At 40.7% G+C, this 26,269-nt stretch overlaps 2 protein-coding genes and 2 long non-coding RNA genes across 4 annotated transcripts; all 4 read right to left on the bottom strand.

The window, feature by feature from the left end:
• Window positions 1-2,317: 2,317 nt before the first annotated feature.
• Window positions 2,318-6,928, bottom strand: LOC140234923 (uncharacterized). Its single transcript, XM_072314963.1, has 6 exons — window positions 6,848-6,928; window positions 5,301-5,448; window positions 4,078-4,905; window positions 3,304-3,428; window positions 2,561-2,847; window positions 2,318-2,334 (listed from the first exon to the last, which is right to left on the bottom strand). The coding sequence occupies exons 2-6, from the start codon at window positions 5,445-5,447 to the stop codon at window positions 2,318-2,320; spliced, it is 1,404 nt and encodes a 467-aa protein (XP_072171064.1). The 5' UTR covers window position 5,448; window positions 6,848-6,928.
• An 11,704-nt stretch (window positions 6,929-18,632) lies between these two features.
• Window positions 18,633-20,089, bottom strand: LOC140234922 (uncharacterized). Its single transcript, XM_072314962.1, has 3 exons — window positions 20,077-20,089; window positions 19,398-19,586; window positions 18,633-18,958 (listed from the first exon to the last, which is right to left on the bottom strand). The coding sequence occupies exons 1-3, from the start codon at window positions 20,087-20,089 to the stop codon at window positions 18,633-18,635; spliced, it is 528 nt and encodes a 175-aa protein (XP_072171063.1).
• Window positions 20,090-20,096: 7 nt separating this feature from the next.
• LOC140234761 (uncharacterized) lies at window positions 20,097-22,063 on the bottom strand. The gene is made up of 4 exons (XR_011901648.1): window positions 21,933-22,063; window positions 21,668-21,714; window positions 20,450-20,714; window positions 20,097-20,200 (listed from the first exon to the last, which is right to left on the bottom strand). It is a non-coding gene; the product is annotated as an uncharacterized lncRNA (long non-coding RNA).
• Window positions 22,064-22,733: 670 nt separating this feature from the next.
• Window positions 22,734-24,907, bottom strand: LOC140235098 (uncharacterized). Its single transcript, XR_011901666.1, has 3 exons — window positions 24,823-24,907; window positions 23,144-23,291; window positions 22,734-22,767 (listed from the first exon to the last, which is right to left on the bottom strand). It is a non-coding gene; the product is annotated as an uncharacterized lncRNA (long non-coding RNA).
• Between the last annotated feature and the right edge of the window lie 1,362 nt (window positions 24,908-26,269).

Raw genomic sequence — 26,269 nt, 5'->3', positions numbered from 1 at the left:
TACTATTTTTCTTTGGAATACCTGAGATGCAAAATAATTTCTTCAAATTATATTGGGCGATCCCGATTTAAACCCATCGTGATGAATTAAGACCGTTCCCGGATGACATCAAGCATTGCCAAGTAGGTTTGTAGATGTCTCAATTTAAGCGCTTGTAAGAGCTTTTTTTTTTATATATTTGTTTTCATTCTCTTCGTTTGCTTTCAAGGTTTTCTATAGTAACTGTTAGTAGTATGTAAGTATGTAGTATGTTAGGAGAAAATGCAGAAATATAAACAAAATACTTACCTCTACGCTGCAGCCATAAATGATTTACAAACTTTGCTTGAATCGAACTTTTAGTATATTATTTGCATATTTAAGAATGGAGTCCATTTTATTCTTTTATTTGTTGGTCGATGTGTTTGGTTCGTTTTGCCTAGTTGGGCAAAAACCTTTCACGAGTCAGCTTGGGTTACATTATTACGCACGAACTTGCTTGAAAATAGACTAATGATTTTAATCACTGTAACAAATGATAACTGGATAATATCACCAAATAAACATGATATGGTTTATATTCATACCCCCCCCCCCGGATTTCTGTTACTTTGCTGCGTTCCAACTGCATATCAATGCACTCTATAACATTACTGAGGACATTTTGTTTATAATCACATCTAGCACGAGAATCTTCTAATATTTTGTTAGTATCGGTTTATAGAATAGTTGAAAGCAAAATCTGAAAATCATCATATGGACTGCAGTGTGGCTTACTTCATCATCACCCTCAGCTCGTCGACAACGGCATCGATGGCAGGCCGATAGACGGGCGTGGAACTCCGGCAGGCGTCCCCGATGTCGGTCAGTTCTTTGTTGCCACTCGACATCCCCATGGCCCAGAGGAGTCGGCCGAGTTGGAAGACATCGCTGTGGACGCTCTTGGGCTGGTCGTGGAGGGCAACCTCAGGCGCGATGTGTCGATAGATCTCGCCTCGACGGTACCTGTCTTTGACGTGGTCGCAGAATCGGGTGAAGTTCTGATCGCTCCTAGAGGTTACCAGACCAAAGTCGATGATCTTGGCCCGCCATCGATGACCTGGGGAGAATCAGAAAGAACTGTCTTCAAATGGCACAAGTACACAGTGAAGTCCGAAGTCCGATGAGAAGAATTTCAAAATCTTTCCAGCTACACTAGAGACAGAATTTCATGTTACCGTCATATTGTTTATCGTTTTTGCGAACGTTGTGGATATTCCGAGCAAAAACAAGTCTGCAGATGCAGAAGTTTTGAAAGATTCCACGCCTCCATTTTTTTTTTTTCGCAGACTGAAAGCACTTCAATTTTTTTTTTTCAGTTTCATTTTTCTAACATACTTTGAGAACAATGATGATAGTGGTGATGGTATTGCTTAACGATCCCTCTGTTGGAGAATGATATCACTGGTCACTTCTGCTAATAAATGACCGAATAAAATTTGTTTTACTAAAAAAAGACAAAAAAAGAGACAAAAAAAGAAAGAAAGAAAAGAAAGGTGACTAACCTGTGGGTGGCATGTAGAGCAAGGCGTTGTCTCCTTTCAGGTCATTCATTAAGTATCCCTTATTATGAATGACCTGAACTCCACATGCCAGATCAAGGGCAATCTGTAGCCAATCGGCATGATGAACAGCTGGCACATGACCAGCAATTGCCTTCCCGACGGTAAACGTCTTGCCGGTCTTGGGGTCTCCTGTATAAGGGACAATGTACAGCAATGAATAAGAATCTTTGTCGATCCATGATGAAGAATGATTTTTTACACTGCTTGTTAATTGCAATGATTACCAATCAAGTTTTCTTAAGGTCTTCAATACAAGAGAATCGCTGATATAACTGACACCATTACAACTAAAACAAGTGTAAGACAAGCTTCAGACAAGGAGAATAAATTTGATATTTATTAACTCCAAATTTCATGAAGATCTGTACACAAAAGGAATTCAAAAACGATATTTGGAATGACTGAAAGGAGCAATGGATGAAAGAATGAAATCACTTGACGAATGAATGGATGATAAAGTGCAGACTCAGCGAGAGAATGAACGAATGAATGAATGAATGAATGAATGAATGAATGAATGAATGGATACAGAACATGTAGACGGTCCAAAATGACAATAATAAACCCGTAGCTGCTTGGTACAGAAACTTGATAAAGAGAATTAAGGACGTGCAAAGATTTATTTACCAACAAACTCCATCGCCAGACCCACGCAACCGACCCGGACCTCGAGGCAGCCAAGATATTGGGGAAAGAACTCCTCTCGACCGAACAAGTCCAGAAGAGAGGCTTCCCTAGCGATCTTCTGCACCTGATATACAAGGATGACAAGTAACAAACTGATTTATACCATAATGTCACGCAATGAATTAATGTCTGTCACACTTTAAAGGATCTCTCACGAAGATGCATGCACTATCTTTCTAAATATCCGTAATCTTTCTATTTCTATTGAGCAATTTGTTTATTTGTATATACTTTTCCTGCATAGTAAATGTTTATATAAACTTTTTCAAGATTTCGACAGAAAATTGTACCACTGTGGAGAGTGTTGGTTAGTACCTTGGCCTTCATTGCCCGGGGACAGTCGGGTAGGATCATGGTCTTCACGGCGATGGGTGTGCCGGAGGAGCGGTGGCGATGTAAGTACACGGTGCCGTAGCACCCGCTCCCCAAGATGGTCGGACCGCCCGAGACGGTGAATGGCTTCAGATCGGCCAGGTCCCACACGTATGTCGAAGGTAAGGATGATGATGATGTAGCACCGTTGCCCCTGGCAACGGCTCCACTTACTGCACCTTGCAGAGATGGTCCAGAAGGAGATCTAAAGAAAACAAGGAGAAAACGTTGGCTACTTTTTGTATTCAGTCGTTAATTTCGGATTTTCTACGAGGATTCTCCAGTTCTGCTTTATTACCATTCTAACAAAATTCATGAAGTGCTCCGGTACTAAGGACTATATGCTATGTATACGTTAACATCGTCATTGATCGTATTTACTAGAAAGACTGATGCTAAGTGTAATCACTTCTTGTCGAAAGGCAACTCATCATAAGTATTGCATTCGTGTGTGTGTTTGTGTGTTCACACTTTCAATGTTTCTCAATTGTTTGAGTGTGGTCGTAGAGTTTGTTTATTAACTGATGCTTCACATGAAACAGTTTGAAAAATGTTAAGATTATTGAAGCGTATGTTGATTCTGATTCATTAAAATGTTAACTGACAGAAATATTCAAGGTGCTGTGTTTGTGTGTGTGTGTGTGTGTGTGTGTGTCCTTACAGAGAGGATTCGGTCTTTGATGTATGGAACCGCCAGACGATGGGGAAACCAGGGGGACTTGGTGAGGATGTAGACGAGGAGGAGGTGGAGGAGGAGGCGGAGGAGGAACTAAGAAGGGTGCTGGACTGAGATGTTTGAGGAGTTTGAGATGACCTGATAATTTAAGAAATGTGTTATACATACAGAAGTAAGTTTTGATTGCCTAGAATTTTGCTAAATTGTTTTCTGAAATGAATGTTTTGGCTGTTTGATCTCTCTGGAACTATTTTCTGCGATTTTCGTATAGTCTTTTGTGGTTGTCTGAAACATAGAAAAGTTGTGATGGAGAAAAGATGTACATATCAATAGATAGAAAAAAAAAGAGGCGGCTGAACGCCTTGAGATATTGGGAAAACATGAATCTAAGATATCTAATTACTGTTCAAGCAAATGATATTCAGAATAAGATAGGGTCGATGGTGTGCAAAGAATCAATAAAAAAAATTACAGTGTTTTCTCACCATTTAGGCAAAGCAGAAGCGTCCACGAAACCACGAGAATCGTGACCCTAAATGACATGAATGAAGAGAATTAGATGAGAATGAATCAATGCACATTATCATATTTCTGGCATTGCATTAATTAAGAAGAAGCTACTTCAAAGCTTGCCACTGATATAAACTCCTCTAAGGGCACTGGCCACAAAAGACACAATAATTTGTTATGCAGTATTAATACAGTATCTTAACTTAGGCAAACGATGAGTCGTTATTGGCTAAATATCTAAGACCTTACCTGTGCACGGTGAGAGGCAAGGTTTATTTGCCTCCTGGCTTCAGCCAGTTCCGTCTCTAGGGTCTGCATCTTGTCTTGGAGTTGTCGAATCTTCTCCTCTGCCTCCATTGCCTGCTTACCCTTCTGCCAAGCTCTCTTATCGGCAGATCGAACATCTTTCTCGGCGATCTTCCTCCCTTCTTCAGCTCGACTTGCCCGCGCCTCGGCAAGTCTCGCCCTCTCCTCGGCTCGACTAGCCTTGGCTTCGGCGAATCTCGCCCTTTTCTCCGCCTGACTCGCCTCAGCCTCGGCGAATCTCGCTCGTAGCTCCTCGCGACTCGCCCTGTCTTCGGCAAGTCTCTCTCGCTCCGCCGCCTGACTCGCCTCAGCCTCGGCGAGTTTCGCCCTTTCCTCGGCCTGACTCGCCCTGTCTTCGGCAAGTTTCTCTCGCTCCGCCGCCTGACTCGCCTCAGCCTCGGTGAGTCTCGCCCTTTCCTCTGCCTGACCCGCCCTGTCTTCGGCAAGTCTCTCTCGCTCCATCGCCTGACTCGCCTCAGCCTCGGCAAGTCTCGCTCGTAGCTCCTCCCGACTCGCCCTGGCTTCGGCAAGTCTCACTCGCTCCGCCGCCTGACTGGCCTCAGCCTCGGCAAGTCTCTCTCGCTCAGCCGCCTGACTCGCCTCAGCCTCGGCAAGTCTCGCTCTCTCCTCGGCAAGTCCGAATTCCTCTTCTGCTCGTTCGGCTCTTCTTAAAGAGCCACAAGCCATTTTGGCAAGAGCGTTTAAAGCTTCTGCCTCGTGTTCTGCCATGAACAGTCGCCTCTCAGCAAGGTGTAGTTTGCCGTTCAGCTCCTAATATGGAAAAGCCAATGATATCTCTGTATTAATGTCCTGCAAATAGATGGGCAGTTTATAATTTGTATAGTTTTCTGGGGTAAAAAGAGTATACAAATCTTGTTCTGCTTGGACGAAGACTAGATACAAATATAAATACAAATTATAGAAACCCAGTTGATAAAGTTCTCCGAGAGCTTGAATTGATTTTGGTAACCGATTTTTTTTTTTTTTTTTTTTTTTTGTATGAGAAACTCAATTAGAGTGTTACATGTTTCAGTTTGCCAACGTTCATTATGAAATTTCTTATAGGTTCTATAGGTTTTGCGCTTTATAAATTGATATATTATTATTTTTTATTATTATTCATTAAAATTATAGTAGTTAATCGAGATCTATACAAGCCTACTTACCCCAAGCCGTTCCTTGTACTGTTCTATCTCCAAGGAATCTCGCACGCTTTTAAGAAGCAGTTCTCCTGCGAGATATACGGTTGTTTGGCGTCCACGCGGCGAGGCCGGGCGGGAATCCATGGCAGGTTGCACGTCAGACTCAGACATACTGCGAATAGTAAAAAGTGTGTATCCTTTCTAAAGTTCTATGTATTAAAGTATCACCAACCTTCGATTTTGAAGGCTGATCCGTACGTCGTAGTAGGTTTTCTATTTATCCATATGAGTAAATTACGTTGGAGAATCAAATATTTCTTCTCTCTCTCTCTCTCTCTTTCTCTTGAAGGGTAGGATGAATGACCATCCTTACGCAAACTGATTCAGTTAAATTTAACCTAAAGAGATGTTACTTAATGGAATAATTGTTTAAACGTCCACCCTCCGGCACCTCCAGTTAAAACTCCAGTGGGAGTATTCAGGAGGACCCTGACCAGGTACCAAGTACCAAGTACCATCTTCCTTGCCTAACATAAGAAGACGTCACACTGTTGTAGGCCTACTGTCATACTGTTATCAAAACTGCAACAATAGTATATTATTGGCAATATTCTAACTCTCGTTGTCGCCGGGTCCATGTTACGTGAATCTTCTATGTTTTAATGTTTTGAACGTCCGTCATGCAACCTTTTTTCTAACTGTTACAGATGTATTCGTGGTCATAATCTTTGCAAAAGCGATAGGTAAACCATAAGAATATGTTGTCTCTTTAACTGTTTAATTTCATTTTGGAATCCATATGATTTTATCTAACGCTACTAGGCCTACTAGTAGACTATCTACTACTGTACTAGTAGACGCCCTAGATCAATAGGCACTAGAACCTAACGTTAGACTTCTAGAATAGTCTCTAGAGAGGTCTAATAACTAGAATAGACGTCGACACTCTTGGGACGTGTACGTGCATTGCTGTAGTCAGGACAATGTAAACCAGGCAAATTTGAGTATCATACTTCCCCAGATATTCTTAAAGACGTTACCTTTTTCAATGCCTCTAACGCCATTATTAGGCATTTTTATAGCGATAACTACAGCCCTGTCGCTGTATACACAACGCCGTGCTTCGAACGGCGCGCGTCTGGTCGGGCTAGCTACGTAAGTCGTAACGTTAGTCTAGCGACTGTGAGAATGCACAGTGTCCGTGAGTGTGTCATTACACTTCACACGGTTACATAGCAGATCGGCAAGTTATTGTCATGTCTCTACCACTAACGTTAGACAAAGTACGCAAGATCTGTTACCAAAGAGTGATTATACACGCCCCTAATCTAGAACGGGATACTTTTATTGTTACAGAGGCATCGAGTATACAACTCAAGTTATTTTCTGGTCTTGTATGTTTTGCACGTAGAACCTATGCACTGCAGTGCTATACCGGTATACCGTCTTCAGTGTGATCATGGTGCTGTTACATCATGAACCTTTCAGGTCGAAATACTGAAATATTCTTCTTTCTTTTTTGCCCACTTTTGGTCTGAATACAAACGGGCACTAAAAGAGCATAAACTAACCTGTTTGAGGTACGAAAGCACTCGATTTCCGTGACAAAGTGACAATAATCGACCACAAGATCGTTCGAGAACCTTGCGATAAATATGTCAGGACGAAAAGAGAGTTGTTTGTTTACATGCCGGTATCACCATAGCTAGCTAGCGCGTAGCGCATAGCTGCACTAAGGCGCGCTGATGATGCGCACGAGTCATGACTTTCCCGTGTAAGTAGGCAGCAATTTAGATGGAGCATACTGCGCACAACGCGCACTCCGCGGTCACCAGGGATGACCTCACAATTAGTAGTAGCCATGGGAACTGAGCTACGAGGCAGAGAAAAACTACTCTGGGCGAAATCAGCTGCTGTAGGCCATAGAATTAGATACGGTGTACATCTATCTTTGCAGCAATCGTAAGCTCTAAAGTATAGGTCTATAGTTACCAAAGGGAGAGCTTAAAATAATTGGTCGGTTACCGTAGTTACTGCATTCAATGACGTCTTGTACCATAATTGCAAACTTTCTTATGAAACAGGCCCTTTGTTTCCCCCATTTTCTCGCGTAGGTCCCGCGTATAATCTTGAATTGAAGGGATGGCATTTTATCTTATTTCTTAGTAGGCCTATGCCTACAGCTTGCTCCAACGTCTACCGGCATTATTTGCCTCTATATCATTTTCACAGCACTGTCCTCAGCTTTTTATTTTTAAATCTCTCTCGTTGTTCAGAAAAACAAATCGGAAGCTGAAGCTATAGCATGAGTGTCTGGGAGTTCGACATCTACGTAAGACAGGAGAGGACAATTTAAGCTACATAGCGCGATCCGTCATTACGTGTGACATAATGAGTAACATTATATCCATATTTGATGTGCTATGTACTTTCTTGGACAGGTTTCACAAAGATTATATGAATTAATGGAAGTTACATTAATTGAATTTGATATCCCATGGCATATCTGAAAGGAAGCCAATCAGTTGCTTTTAAATCTAATTCAGGCGTTTATGATTCAGTGCAGTTATAGGCTGGCTAGTCTATCCTATCACTGTAGATTTTTTTTTTTTCACCCTAGTATATTACTTCCTCAAAGGGGTGAAATGTATTTTAGGCCGATTTGAATACATTCATCATCAGTATCAGTGGCCTAAAGCACGGCATTGCTAAATCCACTGCCTGTGAGCGATTATTATGGTCCCTTACAATACAAAAAACAAAAAAAAACAAAAACAAAAAAAAAACGGCGGGAAATTTATACAAGCATTAATTCCTTACACCTGGGGGTGTTTCATAAAGCTGTTCGTAAAGTTACGAACAACTTACGAGCGACTGGTGATCAGTTCTGATGTGCTATACTTATCAGAATTTCCATAATTCAGCACAAGAACTGATCACCAGTCGCTCGTAAGTCGTTCGTAACTTTACGAACAGCTTTATGAAGCAGGGCCCTGGAGGTCGATCCGAAAACTCGATCCCACCTTTAGCTCCTTTCGTAGCCGCCACTAGTACGATCACCTGTTCTCATTTCGGTCACGTGACCACTGTAAGCGAGAATGAAGGAATATGCATGCGCTCCTAAGCTCTCTTCTTTGTCTGTCCTCTTTTTCAACATAATGTTCGATTCACTTGAAATCCAATCGTATTATATTAACATGATTTAGCAATGAAGGAAGGGACATAATCAATGTATAACAAATTCTAAAGGGAAGGGAGACTGATTGGATTGTTTTCTCCATTCGGCTTGCCATACATAATTTCTTGCATGATGTCCGGAAATGATGCACACACAGTGGCGGATCCAGAGGGGGACGCACCGGGCTCGCGTCCCCTCTTTATTTTTTGTTAAAACAAAAGAAATACAAAGAAAAAATGGGGGAGGGCGCGTGCGCCCCCCTTTCAATTTTGTAAAGGTGCCTCCCCTTTAATAATAATAATAATAATAATAGTGGCTACTTGTATAGCGCACAGGTCCACTTTTCAGTGCTCATGGCGCTTCAAAAATGAAAAAATATCATATATTTACATCCATATACATATTCAAACATTTCAACAAAGAAAAAAATGGTAAACAAAAGCAAATATATACCAAATAAAGAATACAACATATCAATTAAAAATACAATATTAATCCAATATTAATGACATACAGCAATTACAGTCCTCAGTATGAAAGGAACAGATAAGTTTTAAGTTTGGATTTGAATGACTCTGTAGATGACAGTTCCCTTAACTGAAGAGGTAACTGATTCCACAATTTTGGTCCCATAACGGAAAAAGCACGATCACCATATACCCATGTTTTACTCTGGGTGTTTGGAGTAAGAATGCATCTGATGATGAACGTAGCCTTCGTGTCGGATTGTATTTTTGAACAGAATTACTTATGTATATTGGGGAAAAAGAATGAACTGAATGATGTACTAATAACGGAATTACGGAATTCCAGCTGGATCCGCCCTTGACACATTACTTACAAGGAACAACCTCGAACCGACAACTTTTCTCTCACCTAGCTGCTTCACGCAACGGAAGTGTTCTCCTGTAAGCTGTCAGTAGACACAAGTGCATTAAGCGCTACTTGGATCGTTGTCAAGTCCCTGACAATATGTGGGTGTCGGAGTCACAGGTAAACTTTCGTTTGGATGGTATCCTTATACACGATAAAATCAACGCATTATCAAGAAATCTGTAAATTTTGCATTTTGAGTATGTGTGTGTGTGTGTGTGTGTGTGTGAATCAAACATCACATTTTACAGGGGCCGCGGGAACCGTTTCTTTCTTTCTTTCTTTTTTCTTGGGGGGGGGGGGAGCTTGCTCGTAAGAAAAAGAAAGAAAAAAATCGGGGGGAAAATCCAAACACCAATGATTTTTTTTTTTTTTTTTTTTTTTTTTTAAAGAAGTCTTAGATCCTTCCCGTCTCGGCGCGTTCCCATTTATCTCGACACACTCACGGCCCCATCCCCCCCCCCCAAAAAAAGAAAAACCCTGCGACATCTCATGAAACGGACACTCTTGGGTTAGGTAGTACAATAATTGATATACTGGATGGATCATTTAAAAAAAAAAAAAAAAAAAAAACATTGTATATTGATCCGGAGGTCAAACCAACTTCAGTACGTCGGTATCCAATACAATGATTTAAATTACGAATAATTTTTCACTGGACCTAGTAAGAAACTAATCAACTGACTGGTTCCTGTTTAAAAAATACATTTTCATACCTGTGGAATCAATTAGCATGCACATACACATGGCGTTTCTGTGTCGGTCAAACCATGTACAAGCTTTCGGCTGTCGGGCATTGCTTTAATAAAAAAAAAAAAATAAAAAAAAAATAGGGTCCCATATCAAGATTTCACTATGCGTTCCTCATTTGCTGGCGGATGTAAATAACTTCGTATCCCCTGTCCCTTATGTAGAAGAGAATGATTCACACTGCATGATTTCGGCTAAAACCAGATCCTGCACTTTCATAGGAAAATATGAAAATGTTACTTCCTAACAATATTATGGACCCCATCCTAACTTACAGCCTTGAGTTAATTCATCCAACCACTACCAATTTTTTCTTTTTCTTCTTCTTCTTCTCCCTCCTCCTCCTCCTTCCTTAATTCCTTTTCTTATATTTTTAACCTCTTTACGGGAATCCGCCTGCAATTGGACTTGGTTGTATAATACTTCTGGATCTGGGGAAGAAGATGGTATTTGTGTACATACTTTTGACCGTCGGGGTGCATGTGCCATTTCTTTTTATCCCCTGTCGCAAAGAAATATTCTCCCAACACGTTTGGCTAAAATTTGACCATGCGTTTAAAAACCGAAGTTCATAGAATATATTGTATGCTTTCGGAACAAGTTCCTCCAAATGTATGTCTGGATTGAGTGAATTTAGTATAATAATATCGGTAGAACAAATCAGTGAAAGTTTGAGGAAAATAGGACAATCCGTTCAAGAGTTGACTTTTTAAAGCTTGTCTAGTGCCGCCATTGCTGTCATGGATGAGAAGACTACAACAGTTTCTAACATCATTGTAGGACGATATAAAGAAAATATGAACATAGTTTCATGTTATTTCTATATTTCTAGCAAAATGAAAAAGCACTTGGCTTTCTGAAAGTAGAGGGAATAATACTACAGAATGTACTTTTCATCCTCCCCCCCCCCAAAAAAAAAAGAAATGTGGCATTCTCTATTATAAATTCTCTTTACTGCATTGTCCTGTGCACAGTGATGTCATAAACTGATGTAGTCTTCTTATCCAGCGATGGTGGCCCTGAAACTTTACAATTTCCTAACTTTTGAATGGATTCCCCTCAACTTTACTGAAGCATTCAGGTAATATTGCTGCATTCTCTCAATCCGTACATAGTATTTGGATGAACTTGTCCTAGTTTATATGGACGACATCAGCTGAAGAATGACCAACAATGCAAACAGACAAGTGGTTAGAGTTTGATGTGCCGGGATATATTTTAAAGACGGTGTAAGGAAAATGGGGAGACTAGTAGGAGGAATTGGTAGGACAGAGGGACATAACAAGAATGCATGGTTCTCCTTATAGGTCTATAGTCCAATATCTTGGCAATGTGTGATGACAGTTTCACATAATTGGCAAAATATGAAAATGACAGGTTTGTCACAAATGAGCTGAATGTTCACTTTCCTTGAACTAGGTTCAATTGGATGATGGCTTTACTGCCTATAAAGAGTGCAGGTATTTGGGGATTTGAGGATCTTTACTTGACTTTTGACCCTCTTATAAGTCTATGCATTGAGTAACTTTCAAGGTATGGAGAAAAAGTATTATTTCAGTGTAAAATAGTATTTCTTTTTTTTTTTTTTTGCATTAGTAACTTGGCCTTTGACCCTGGATCTTTCACCCCATGACCCTAAAATTCCAGAGAGAATCACTGTCAGGTAGAACATGCATATATATTTACTAAGTTTCATGATGATACCTTGAGTCACTTTCGTGATATGGAGGAAGAAGTGAAATTTAGCACTTTCACTTGACCTTTGAACTTTGGGCAAGAAACTTCCCACAGAATCTCTATTGGGTAATACATGTATATATCAAGTTTCAAGAAAAATCTGGCAAGTACTGCATAAATGAGGGAAAAGTGAAATATTGAGGAGATGATCTTTACCTTTGACCCCTGACTTTTGAACCATGACCCCCACAATCCCTATAAATGATAACTGCTAGTCAGTACATGCATATGTACTAAGTTCCATTAAGATACCTTGAACCATTTGCAAGATATGGAGAAATAATGCCTCCGGCACCATGCACTTCGTGGCGGGGGCATGAAAAAAGTGAAAATTTAACATTTTCACTTGACCTCTGAGTCTCATTAGGATACCTCAGTTTTTTAGTTACACTGTCCACAAAATTCATTACGGACAGACGGACGGACGGACAACCCGAAAGCATAATGCCTACGGTGACACTTTGTTGCGGAGGTATAAAAAAAAAAAACGGTTTAATGTAAGAACGGGCAGGAACACAAGTTGAATTGCAATTTTATATGTTAATAGATTTAGTAAGTAGGCCTACTGTACATGTAGAGTGTAGTCAGCATGCAGAATAGTGTAGGCCTACTGTAGTAACTGTTTCATACTTGGGCCAAAGAATAAGAACTTTCACAAAACTTCAAGCTTCATGTTTACAAGAAAAAAAAATGGGATATAGTCATCAGGAATCACAACTTGAAATGAGATGGCATTATCATATTCTTTACACGTAATTTGCTTGGTTGTGGCCTATATCGTCACTGCTGGTTGAAAACCAGGTTTTAGGGTCGATTTTGGTGAAACTTATAAAATGTATACCATTTCATTTGTCTGATTTACTCTATCAGAACTACTTAAAAACTCGGTGAGGAATTTGTGTGTCAGTGTATGTGGGAGGAATGGAACGGTAGACGGAAGGGTGGGGCATGCAGTGACTACCTTGGAATATAGTAGCTGGATGTCAGGAACTCATGTAGGGGAACATTTTTGTCTTGTCATCATGGGTGAGATGGTAGCACAAAGGGACAAGCTGTGACTAGCACGACATAGCTGGACGTCCGAGGCTGATGTTGAACAAGCTTCTTCTCATTACGGGAAGTCTGGTAGTACAATGGGACACGTCGATATTCTGATGATGTTCGGACATCCAACGCTGTGACATGCAGAGATACAGATAATTTCTATATCTTGGACAGCAGGAGGGAGGGTAGTACAGTGGGACATGACGAAAGAAGATCTTGCTGTGTTGCTAAACCTCGCTGGCGATGAGATGCTAAGTCAACTTGACTTATGTATAGTTGAAGAGTAGTGTAGGGCAGGATGAGAATGGTCCATCGCTGGAGTCTGGTGACGACTCTTTGTTGTACTATCGCTTGAGAGGGATGGGGTGGTAGTACAAGGGACAAAATGATAACTGATGAAATTTGATGTCTCCTTTCAAAGCTGGTCGTTGGGCACGACGAAAGTGGCTACATCCGCGTCACCTAGGCTTCTCATACGCAGGATTCATCCTCGATGCCAGTGCTTCTCTCCTCCTGACTAGCTCCTTTTCATCCAATGGCAGCTCTCCAAATGGATCATGTGACCAGGTCACACAGCACAATGTTGCCATTCGGCAAAATGAGAGTATACCTCCAGTCTCTTTCTGGGCTATTTTTTTTTTTTTTTTGTCTTCTCTTCTGTGAGAACTCATGGTAAGATGATTTATAGATGTAGCCTTGACAACCACATTTTTTGATAAGTCATTCTTTTTTTTTTTTTCTCAATATCATTCAAAATGTTACTTGTTAGTACTTGTCGAATAATGATACGTGTCTTTTTTTACTTGTTAGTACTTGTCGAATAATGATACGTGTCTTTTGCAGTAGCTCAAGTAAATAAATATTCGCGTCAACATCAACCTCCATGGTAGTTCCAAAAAATAAATGGTTCTTAATTCATCCGCAATGTTCAAGTTGTAACTTTTTTTTCAAATCTTGCGTAGCAATTAGTCATGTTTTGAATCCCATCAGATAAAATACCTATACAGCGATGATCGCTATGGTTTCTTTCTGCACTTTATGAGGAGTCCTTGATGAATGCAATGAAATAGGGCTTCGAACACATGGGAAGTTCAGCGGTTATTTTGAATTCCATTACACGATAATGTCAGTCTTTATGGTCCGGCTCAACCAAAACTTGATACTTTGTTTGTTCGTTTGTGTGAACTTGTCGGCTTTTGATTACTTCGAAATTTCATAAGTTGGTAGTCCAGAAGGACGATAATACATACAAAGTCATATATTTAAATTCACGATAAATCTAATTCTCCTTGAAAAGAAGGAAATATATCGCAATATTTCCGTTTTTGGGTAGCCTTGATCTCGCCAATTGCTTGACAGGATGTGGTCATTTGAGTGGTCCTAGCGCGCAACTTGGTGTTGCCGCGTCGTGCAAAACGTCCACATATAAAATGCGCACAGTCGTGAGGAGAACCGTTCATTTGTTGTATGACTTCTATTCAGTATGAACTAGGATAATGTACTCGATCACGAGGATAAATCACTTACAAAGTTTTAAATGCGCATTGGTCCCTCTCCCATGGTCCGGCTCAACCAAAACTTGATACTTTGTTTGTTTGTTCGTTTGTGTGAGCTTGTTGGCTTTTGATTACTTCGAAATTTCCTAAGTTGGTAGTCCAGAAGGACGATAATACATACAAACAAAGTCATATATTTAAATTCACGATAAATCCAATTCTCCTCGAAGAGAAGGAAATATATCGCAATATTTCCGTTTTTGGGTAACCTTGATCTCGCCAACTGTTTGACAAGATTTGGTCATTTGAGCGGTCCTATAATAGCGCGCAACTTGGTGTCGCCGCGTCGTGCAAAATGTCCACATATAAAATTCGGACGACTATATCGCAATATTTCCAGTAAATTGATTGAAAAGTACACTAAGTAATCCTAAAGTGTCCTAAAATGCCACGTGGAGAGTATGCGCGTGGTATTCTAACTGGGAATCCGTGGTCCAGTAAGTTGGTCACTATACTAGATCAAATCGTACCAACTCGATGAAACTAATATTGTGATTGGTCTGTGCGAGGTTTGTGAAGTTTGTGAAGTTTGTGACAAGCCCCGCCCCGCTTATCACTGTGATGGACAACCTTGTATCTTCTCCACCTCCAAACAGAATTTAAGGAAGGTGATTATTAGCATTTTTTTTTCCGATTTAGAATACACTGAAATATTTTGAGTAGTGTTTTTGCCATATTCTTTTCTTCAGGATGTTGATGTTGTCAGCAACTTTTGGTTACCTTTACAAGTTTTCTTCCTCTGACCATCTCTACATGTCTGCGATCCCATTTTGCACTCGAGACGGGGAAATACAATGCCGGATTTCCAACTCTGAACACTTCGTAATTGAACATTGATGTGCTTCAGAACTCTTCCAAGGATTCTTTTTTCTTGATAGAGAAAAAATAGTGGATTTGCGGGAGTGCAAATATTCATACAAATATTCAACTGAATGTGAATGTGAAAGTGCTTGGCAGACTCTGGTTGAAGTGTAATATTGCATATCAAAGATTGTACAAGGCTTGTTAGTGTCAGACACGGAGTTCAAATGATTAAAATTTGCTTCTTTGGAGATTTGTGACGGTTAAAGAGCCCTGATTTAGTTTCCATACGCGATTATTATATTCGATGTGTTGAATATTTCAAATATAACCACTCGTTCTTTACAAACAGCATATATTTCAACTGCTCAAATGATCATATAGTTAATCAATAGCCCTTTGCCAATAATATTGGGTAGAATCGATCTCCTTGTTGCATTTTTCTTCTTCTTCTTCTTCTTCTTCTTGTATACTGTCCAACACCCCTTAGTAGGGGCCAACCGGACAGGGGGTGCGCTGGTGTTGTACGCGGAGAGAGAGAGAAGTGTGGGGTCTAGTTCCTTTGCTCCTGGATGTACTGTAGGATTGCTGCTTTGAAGGAGTCTTTGTTTGTGATGTTGGAGACTGTAGATGGGAGTGTGTTCCAGTCTGGAATTGTTCTTGGGATGAACGAATTTTGATAAAAGATCTTCGTCAAATTTAGTTTTAACAAATAGACTAAGCTAAGAAGCTTGGTCTGAATGATTTAAACAAATTTGTGACAAGCCCCACCCCGCTCGTCACTGTGATGGACAACATTGTATCTTTCCATCTCCAATTCAGTGGGAGAATCAGTTTGAGTTTGAGTGAAACTGAACGCAGATTTAGTTCTAAATCAATCTGTGGCTTTTATTTTGCCTTACCTTTCTCCGTTAATACCATGTCGTCTGCAGATGTTTTAAATGAGCAGCTTATAAGTAAGTTCAGGCACTGCGCACCTGCTAACTTTTAATTTCATCAAGTGAATCACACTTCCGGGTGTGAAAAATCGTCACCTTTATATAAAAGGGGGCACCACCGTGCCTTTGAGGAAATGAAGTGGCAAGTATATAGATTTGCTTTACCTCATCACTTTTGCAAAGCATTTTTTTCTTACCCTTTTGCACTTCAATTAGTTGCTTCGCATTTTTTAGTAGATCAGCGAAAGTGGAAAAATGCATGCAATCTACTTACCTGTTAACTGGAAATACGCAAATGATGCATTCTGGTTTTTGATTTAAATGTAATACTGCACATCGAAAAACCTGTTCGCAGCCTTTCAACTTGGATGATTGGAAGTAATTGCACTGGATTTTGGGAAATAGAGAACATCCTCGTTGTTTTCGATATACATTTCACACCTCTGAAAAAAAAAAGCAAAACGAAATTGTTATCCTTTAACGACTGATCATTTTTAATGATTTTTTCTATCAAAGGACTGATGCATTTTACCGAATATAATAATGAAGTTTTGCATCTCGTATCCTGAATGAGAACACATCTGCAGCCTCGTTGTCACATTGAAAATTTTTCCCAAAGTGATGATTTGTAATCTGTTTGAGGAGGCAAACCAGGGTTGTGACAAGCCCCGCCCCGCTTATCACTGTGATGGACAGCTTGTGTCTTTCATCTCCAACTGTAAGTGAGAAAACACCAATGTTGAGGCTAATTTTGAACATTGATAAGAGTAGAACTAGTGTTGCCATGCCTGATTGCATTGTTTTCCTGCACAACAGGGGTGGTATTCTGAGGTCTTATTCTTTTGAATCGTCTACAAGATACAATATGATTTCTTCGAATCATGTAATTGACGATTCTGTTTTATACTCATTGTGATGAATTTCAACTCTCGTAGCTAGGTTTGCAGACGTGACATTTCAAACGTTTTGAGAGCTTTTCGGATATGTCTTGCAGTCTCTTCCCCTTGACTTTTTTTTTTTTCAATAGAATGACAAGATTTCACAGGAGTAGAAAATGCAGAAATATACAAAGTACTCACCTCTATACACTCTAGCCACAAATGATATACAGACTTTGCTTGATTGGAGTTATTTGCACATAAATAGAGTTTGATTCTTTTGATTGTTGGTTGATGTATTAGCTTCGTTTTGCCTATACAGTTGGCCAATAAAGAAGTACCTTTCACAGTCAGCTTGTGTTACATAAACTTTCAGAGCAGACTATCAAGATTTTAAACAGTGATTCCAATTAAATCTGGATAATGTCACCAATAGCTATGTTATGGTTATTCATATCTCATCCAGACTCATGTTTATTTGCTGCATTCCAGTTGCAGTTCGCTGCACTCGATTACTGAGAAAATTTTGATTATAATATTGAAGTAACATCTTCCAATAATTTGATATCGTCAGTCAATACTACAGTGTGTGGTTCTCGTATTCAGAATACACATCTGCAGCCGCATTATCACAATGAATTCTCATGAAATTGATGATCATAAAGGGACATAATTTGCAATTTTTCTGAAGGAATGTGTGACAAGCCCCGCCCCAATTATCACTGTGATGGACAACCTTGTATCTTTCCATCTCCAATTTATAGTGAGGTTGTGATAAACGCTCTCAATTGATGTCAGGTCATTTTTTGAACATTGATTAGAATAAACCTTTTGTTGGTTCGCGCGACTGCATTTATTCCTGTCATTACTATCGTTGTTTGTAATACCTGAGATGCACAATAATTTGTTCAAAATATATTGGGCGATCCTGATTTAAACCTATCGTGATAAATTACGACCATTCCCAGATGACATCAAGTAGGTTTGTAGATGTCTCAATTTAAGCGCTTGTAAGAGCTTTTTGGATATATTTGTTTTCATTCCCTTCGTTTGCTTTCAAGGTTTTCTTTAGCAACTGTTTGAGAACGGGATTAGTGTGTTAGAAGAAAATGCAGAAATGTATACAAAATACTTACCTCTACACTGCAGCCACAGATGGTTTACAAACTTTGCTTGAATCAAACTGTTAGTATATTTGCATATTTAAGAATGGAGTCCATTTTATTCTTTTGTTTGTTGGTCGATGTGTTTGGTTCGTTTTGCCTACTGTAGTTGGGCAAAAACCTTTCACGAGTCAGCTTGGGTTACATTATTATGCACGAACTTGCTTAAAAATAGACTAATGATTTTAATCACTGTAACAAATAACTGGATAATATCACCAAATAAACATGATATGGTTTATATTCATACCCCCCCCCCCCCGGATTTCTGTTACTTTGCTGCGTTCCAACTGCATATCAATGCACTCGATAACATTACTGAGGACATTTTATTTATAATCACATCTAGCACGAGAATCTTCTAATAGTTTGTTAGTATCAATTTATAGAATAGTTGAAAGCAAAGTCTAAAAATCATCATATGGACTGCAGTGTGGCTTACTTCATCATCACCCTCAGCTCGTCGACAACGGCATCGATGGCAGGCCGATAGACGGGCGTGGAACTCCGGCAGGCGTCCCCGATGTCGGTCAGTTTTTTGTCGCCACTCGACATCCCCATGGCCCAGAGGAGTCGGCCGAGTTGGAAGACATCGCTGTGGACGCTCTTGGGCTGGTCGTGGAGGGCAACCTCAGGCGCGATGTGTCGATAGATCTCGCCTCGACGGTACCTGTCTTTGACGTGGTCGCAGAATCGGGTGAAGTTCTGATCGCTCCTAGAGGTTACCAGACCAAAGTCGATGATCTTGGCCCGCCATCGATGACCTGGGGAGAATCAGAAAGAACTGTCTTCAAATGGCACAAGTACACAGTGAAGTCCGAAGTCCGATGAGAAGAATTTCAAAATCTTTCCAGCTACACTAGAGACAGAACTTCTATTTTACCGTCATATTGTTTATCGTTTTTGCGAACGTTGTGGATTTTCCGAGCCAAAACAAGTCTGCAGATGCAGAAGTTTTGAAAGATTCCACGCCTCCATTTTTTTTTTCGCAGACTGAAAGCACTTTAATGTTTTTTTTTCCAGTTTCATTTTTCTAACATACTTTGAGAACAATGATGATAGTGGTGATGGTATTGCTTAACGATCCCTCTGTCGGAGAATGATATCACTGGTCACTTCTGCTAATAAATGACCGAATAAAATTTGTTTTACTATTTAAAAAAAAAGACAATAAAAGAAAGAAAGAAAAGAAAGGTGACTAACCTGTGGGTGGCATGTAGAGCAAGGCGTTGTCTCCCTTCAGGTCATTCATTAAGTATCCCTTATTATGAATGACCTGAACTCCACATGCCAGATCAAGGGCAATCTGTAGCCAATCGGCATGATGAACTGCTGGCACATGACCAGCAATTGCCTTCCCGACGGTAAACGTCTTGCCGGTCTTGGGGTCTCCTGTATAAGGGACAATGTACAGCAATGAATAAGAATCTTTGTCGATCCATGATGAAGAATGATTTTTTACACTGCTTGTTAATTGCAATGATTACCAATCAAGTTTTCTTAAGGTCTTCAATACAAGGGAATCGCTGATATAACTGCCACCATTACAACTAAAACAAGTGTAAGACAAGCTTCAGACAAGGAGAATAAATTTGATATTTATTAACTCCAAATTTCATGAAGATCTGTACACAAAAGGAATTCAAAAACGATTTTTGGAATGACTGAAAGGAGCAATGGATGAAAGAATGAAATCACTTGACGAATGAATGGATGATAAAGTGAAGACTCAGCGAGAGAATGAATGAATGAATGAATGAATGAATGAGTGAATGAATGGATACAGAACATGTAGACGGTCCAAAATGACAATAACAAACCCGTAGCTGCTTGGTATAGAAACTTAATAAAGAGAATCAAGGAAGTGCAAAGATTTATTTACCAACAAACTCCATCGCCAGACCCACGCAACCGACCCGGACCTCGAGGCAGCCAAGATATTGGGGAAAGAACTCCTCTCGACCGAACAAGTCCAGAAGAGAGGCTTCCCTAGCGATCTTCTGCACCTGATATACAAGGATGACAAGTAACAAACTGATTTATACCATAATGTCACGCAATGAATTAATATCTGTCACAGATTAAAGGATTTTTCCACCAAGATGCATGCACTATCTTTCTAAATATCCGTAATCTTTCTATTTCTATTGAGCAATTTGTTTATTTGTACATACTTTTCCTGCATAGTAAATGTTTGCATCAACTTTTTCAAGATTTCGACAGAAACTTGTACCACTGCAGAGAGTGCTGGTTACCTTGGCCTTCATTGCTCGAGGGCAGTCGGGTAGGATCATGATCTTCACGGCGATGGGTGTGCCAGAGGAGCGGTGGCGATGTAAGTACACGGTGCCGTAGCACCCGCTCCCCAAGATGGTCGGACCGCCCGAGACGGTGAATGGCTTCAGATCGGCCAGGTCCCACACGTATGTCGAAGGTAAGGATGATGATGATGATGTAGCACCGTTGCCCCTGGCAACGGCTCCACTTACTGCACCTTGCAGAGATGGTTCAGAAGGAGATCTAAAGAAAGCAAGGAGAAAACGTAGGCTACTTTTTGTATTCAGTCGTCAATTTCGGATTTTCTTCGAAGATTCTCCAGTTCTGCTTTATTACCATTCTAACGAAATTCATGAAGTGTTCCGGTACAAAGGACTACAATTATGCTATGTATACGTAGACATCGTCATTGATCGTATTTACAAGAAAGACTTATGTTAAGTGTAATCACTTCTTGTCGAAAGACAACTTATCATAACTATTGCATTCGTGTGTGTGTTTGTGTGTTCACACTTTCAATGTTTCTCAATTGTTTGAGTGTGGTCGTAGAGTTTGTTCATTAACTGATGCTTCACATGAAACAGTTTGAAAAATGTTAAGATTATTGAAGCGTATGTTGATTCTGATTCAGTAAAATGTTCATTGACAGAAATATTCAAAGTGTGTGTGTGTGTGTGTGTGTGTGTGTGTGTGTCCTCACAGAGAGGATTCGGTCTTTGATGTATGGAACCGCCAGACGATGGGGAAACCAGGGGGACTTGGTGAGGATGTAGACGAGGAGGAGGTGGAGGAGGAGGTGGAGGAGGAACTAAGAAGGGTGCTGGACTGAGATGTTTGAGGGATTTGAGATGACCTGATAATTTAAGAAATGTGTTATAGATACAGAAGTAAGTTTTGATTGCCTAGAATTTTGCTAAATTGTTTTCTAAAATGAATGTTTTGGCTGTTTGATCTCTCTGGAACTATTTTCTGCGATTGTTCAAAATAGTCTTTTGTGGTTGTCTGAAACAGAAAAGTTGTGATGGAGAAAAGATGTATATCAATTAAAAAAAAGGGGGGCGGCTGAACGCCTTAAGATATATTGGGAAAACATGAATCTAAGATATTTAATTACTGTTCAAGCAAATGATATTCAGAATAAGATAGGGTCGAAGGTGTGCAAAGAATCAATAAAAAAAATTACAGTGTTTTCTCACCATTTAGGCAAAGCAGAAGCGTCCACGAAACCACGAGAATCGTGACCCTAAATGAAGAGAATTAGATGAGAATGAATCGATGCACATTATCATATTTCTGGCATTGCATTAATCAAGAAGAAGCTACTTCAAAGCTTGCCACTGATATAAACTGCTCTAAGGGCACTTGCCACAAAAGACACAATAATTTGTTTTGCAGTATTAATACAGTATCTTAACTTAGGTAAACGACGAGTCGTTATTGGCTAAATATCTAAGACCTTACCTGTGCACGGTGAGAGGCACGGTTTATTTGCCTCCTGGCTTCAGCCAGTTCCGTCTCTAGGGTCTGCATCTTGTCTTGGAGTTGTCGAATCTTCTCCTCTGCCTCCATTGCCTGCTTACCCTTGTGCCAAGCTCTCTCATCGGCAGATCGAACATCTTCCTCCGCGATCTTCCTGATAATATGTTTCTTCAGCTCGACTTGCCCGCGCCTCGGCAAGTCTCGCCCTCTCCTCGGCTCGACTAGCCTTGGCTTCGGCGAATCTCGCCTTTTTCTCCGCCTGACTCGCCTCAGCCTCGGCGAATCTCGCTCGTAGCTCCTCGCGACTCGCCCTGTCTTCGGCAAGTCTCTCTCGCTCCGCCGCCTGACTCGCCTCAGCCTCGGCGAGTCTCGCCCTTTGCTCGGCCTGACTCGCCCTGTCTTCGGCAAGTCTCTCTCGCTCCGCCGCCTGACTCGCCTCAGCCTCGGTGAGTCTCGCCCTTTCCTCTGCCTGACCCGCCCTGTCTTCGGCAAGTCTCTCTCGCTCCATCGCCTGACTCGCCTCAGCCTCGGCAAGTCTCGCTCGTAGCTCCTTCCGACTCGCCCTGGCTTCGGCAAGTCTCACTCGCTCCGCCGCCTGACTGGCCTCAGCCTCGGCAAGTCTCTCTCGCTCAGCCGCCTGACTCGCCTCAGCCTCGGCAAGTCTCGCTCTCTCCTCGGCAAGTCCGAATTCCTCTTTTGCTCGTTCGGCTCTTCTTAAAGAGCCACTCGCCATTTTGGCAAGAGCGTTTAAAGCTCCTGCCTCGTGTTCTGCCATGAACAGTCGCCTCTTAGCAAGGTGTAGTTTGCCGTTCAGCTCCTAATATGGAAAAGGCAATGATATCTCTGTATTAATGTCCTGCAAATAGATGGGCAGTTTATAATTTGTATAGTTTTCTGGGTAAAAAGAGTATACAAATCTTGTTCTGCTTGGACGAAGACTAGATACAAATTAAAATTATAGAAACTCAGTTGATAAAGTTCTCCGAGAGCTTGAATTGATTTTGGTAAACGATTTTTTTTTTGTCTATGAGAAACTCAATTAGAGTGTTACACTTTTCAGTTTGCCGACGTTCATTATGAAATTTCTTATAGGTTCTATAGGTTTTGCGCTTTATAAATTGATATATTATTATTTTTTATTATTATTCATAAGAATTATTGTAGTTGATCGAGATTTACACAAGCCTACTTACCCCAAGCCGTTCCTTGTACTGTTCTATCTCCAAGGAATATCGCACGCTTTTAAGAAGCAGTTCTCCTGCAAGATATACGGCTGTTTGGCGTCCACGCGGCGAGGCCGAGCGGGAATCCATGGCAGGTTGTACGTCAGACTCAGACATACTGCGAATAGTAAAAAGTGTGTATCCTTTAAGTTCTATTAAAGAATCACCAACCTTTGATTTTGAAGGCTGATCCGTACGTCGTAGTAGGTTTTCCATTTATCCATGAGGAAATTACGTTGGACAATCAAATATTTCTTCTCTCTCTCTCTCTCTCTCTTTCTCTTGAAGGGTAAAGGATTTGCGCTCTCCGTGATTGGCTGCCGGTATTCTGCAAACTGATTCAGTTAAGGTTGACCTAAAGAGATGTTACTTAATGGAATAATTGTTTAAACGTCCACCCTCCGGCACCTCCAGTTAAAACTCCAGTGGGAGTATTCAGGAGGAACCTAACCAAGTACCAAGTACCATCTTCCTTGCCTAACATAGACGTCACACTGTTGTAGGCCTACTGTCAGTGTTATCAAAAATGCAACAATAGTACATTGGCAATATTCTAACTCTCGTAGTCTCCGGGTCCATGTTACGTGTATCTTCTATGTTTTAATGTTTTGAACGTCTGTCATGCAACCTTTTTTCTAACTGTTACAGATGTACTCGTGGTCATAATCTTTGCAAATCCCGATAGGTAAACCATAAGAATATGTTGTCTCTTTGACTGTTTAATTTCATTTTGGAATCCATAACTACTACTAGTAGACCATCAACTGGTAGACACCCTAGATTAATAGGCACTAGACTTCTAACAATGTTAGAATAGTCTCTAGAGAGGTCTAATTAGTAATAACTAGAATAGACGTCGACACTCTTGGGACGTGTACGTGCATTGCTGTAGTCAGGACAATGTAAACCAGGCAAATTTGAGTATCATACTTTCCCAGATATTCTTAAAGACGTTACCTTTTTCAATGTCTCTAACGCCATCATTAGCCATTTTTATGGCGATAACTATACACAGCCCTGTCGCTGTATACACAACGCCGTGCTTCGAACGGCGCGACGTCTGGGGGTGTTTCATCAACGCTTGTCAGCGCCGACAACTGTCGGCGCTGACCAATTTCAGCAAAATCCTTGGTTTTGATTGGCTGATATGCTCTGGTCACTGACTGTTACTATGGTGATTCAAGTTGTCAGCGCCGACAAACGTTGATGAAACACCCCCAGGTCGGGCTAACGATAGTCTAGCGACCGTGAGATCGAGAATGCACTGTGACTGTGAGTGTGTCATTACACTTAACACGGTTACATAGGCTATCGGCAAGTTATTGTCATGTCTCTACCAAACGTTAAACAAGTACACAAGATCTGTTACCAAAGAGTGATTATACACGCCCCTAATCTAGAACGGGATGCTTTTATTGTTACCCGCATCGAGTATAGGATCTAACAAGTTACAAGTCATTTTCTGGTCTTGTATATTTTGCACGTAGAACCTAACGTTACAGTATGCACTGCAGTGCTATACCGGTACACCGTCTTCAGTGTGATCATGGTGCTGTTGCATGATGAACCTTTCAGGTCGAATTACTGAAATATTCTTCTTTCTTTTTTGCCCAATTTTGGTCTGGGGCACTAAAAGAGCATAAACTAACCTGTTTGAGGTACGAAAGCACTCGATTTCCGTGACAAAGTGACAATAATTGACCGCAAGATCGTTCGAGAACCTTGCGATAAACATGTCAGGACGAAAAGAGAGTTGTTTGTTTACATGCCGGTATCACCATAGCTAGCTAGCGCGTAGCGCATAGCTGCACTAAGGCGCGCTGATGATGCGCGCGAGTCATGACACTTTCCCGTGTAAGTAGGCAGCAATTTAGATGGAGCATACTGCGCACAACGCGCATGAGTGCGCGGTCACCAGGGATGACCTCACAATTTATCTAGTAGCCATGGGAACTGAGGCAGAGAAAAACTACTCCGGGCGAAATCTGCTGCTGTAGGCCATAGAATTAGATACGGTGTACATCTGTCTTTGCAGCAATCGTAAGCTCTAAAGTATAGGTCTAGTTACCAAAGGGAGAGCTTAAAATAATTGGTCGGTTACCGTAGTAACTGCATTCAATGACGTCTTGTACCATAATTGCAAACTTTCTTATGAAACAGAGGCCCTTTGTTTCCCCCATTTTCTCGCGTAGGTCTCGCGTATAATTTTAAATTGGAGGGATGGCATTTTATCTTATTTCTTAGTAGGCCTAGGCCTACAGCTTGCTCCAACGTCTACCTGCATTATTTCCCTCTGTATCATTTTCACAGCACTGTCCTCAGCTTTTTATTTTTAAATCTCTCTCGTTGTTCAGAAAAACAAATCGGAAGCTGAAGCTATAGCATGAGTGTCTGGGAGTTCGACATCTACACAAGACAGGAGAGCATACTAGTAATTTAAGCTACATACCGCGATCCGTCATTACGTGTGACGTATACGAGTAACATTATATCCATATTTGATATGCTATGTACTTTCCTGGACAGGTTTCACAAATTATCATGAATTAATGGAAGTTACAATAATTGAATTCAATATCCCATGTCATATCTGCAAGGAAGCCAATCAGTTGCTTTTAAATCTAATTCAGGCGTTTATAATTCAGTGCAGTTATACGGCTGGCTAGTCTATCCTATCACTGCAGGCCTAGTTTTTTTTTTTCCTTCACCTTAGTATATTACTTCCTCAAAGGGGTGAAATGTATTTTAGGCCGATTTGAATACATTTGCATCATCAGTATTATATAGTGGCCTAAAGCACGGCATTGCTAAGTAATCCACTGCCTATGGTCCCTTACAAAAAAAAAAAACAAAAACAAAAACAAAAAAAAACAGCGGGAATTTTATACAACAAGCATTAATTCCTTATGCAAACACCTTGAGGTCGATCCGAATACTCGATCCTACCTTTAGCTCCTTTCGTAGCCGCCACTAGTACGATCACCTGTTCTCATTTCGGTCACGTGACCACTGTAAGCGAGAATGAAGGAATATGCATGCGCTCCTAAGCTCTCTTCTTTGTCTTTCTTCTTTTTCAAATAGTGTTCGATTCACTTG

This window comes from Diadema setosum, chromosome 11, assembly GCF_964275005.1.
Source record: "Diadema setosum chromosome 11, eeDiaSeto1, whole genome shotgun sequence".
Lineage (NCBI taxonomy): Eukaryota > Metazoa > Echinodermata > Echinoidea > Diadematoida > Diadematidae > Diadema > Diadema setosum.
Note: the sequence above shows the minus strand (reverse complement) of the source record. Positions and strands in the feature narration are given on the sequence as shown.

Excerpts from the sequence above, each read along its gene's own strand:
- LOC140234923 (XM_072314963.1), bottom strand. The coding sequence starts at position 5,447 with ATGTCTGAGTCTGACGTGCAACCTGCCATGGATTCCCGCCCGGCCTCG. Across the intron at positions 4,906-5,300 it reads AGTACAAGGAACGGCTTGGG|GAGCTGAACGGCAAACTACA; the intron begins GTAAGTAGGCTT and ends TTTCCATATTAG. Across the intron at positions 3,429-4,077 it reads TTGCCTCTCACCGTGCACAG|TCCAGCACCCTTCTTAGTTC; the intron begins GTAAGGTCTTAG and ends CAAACATCTCAG.
- LOC140234922 (XM_072314962.1), bottom strand. Across the intron at positions 18,959-19,397 it reads GCTCTACATGCCACCCACAG|GTCATCGATGGCGGGCCAAG; the intron begins GTTAGTCACCTT and ends GATTCTCCCCAG.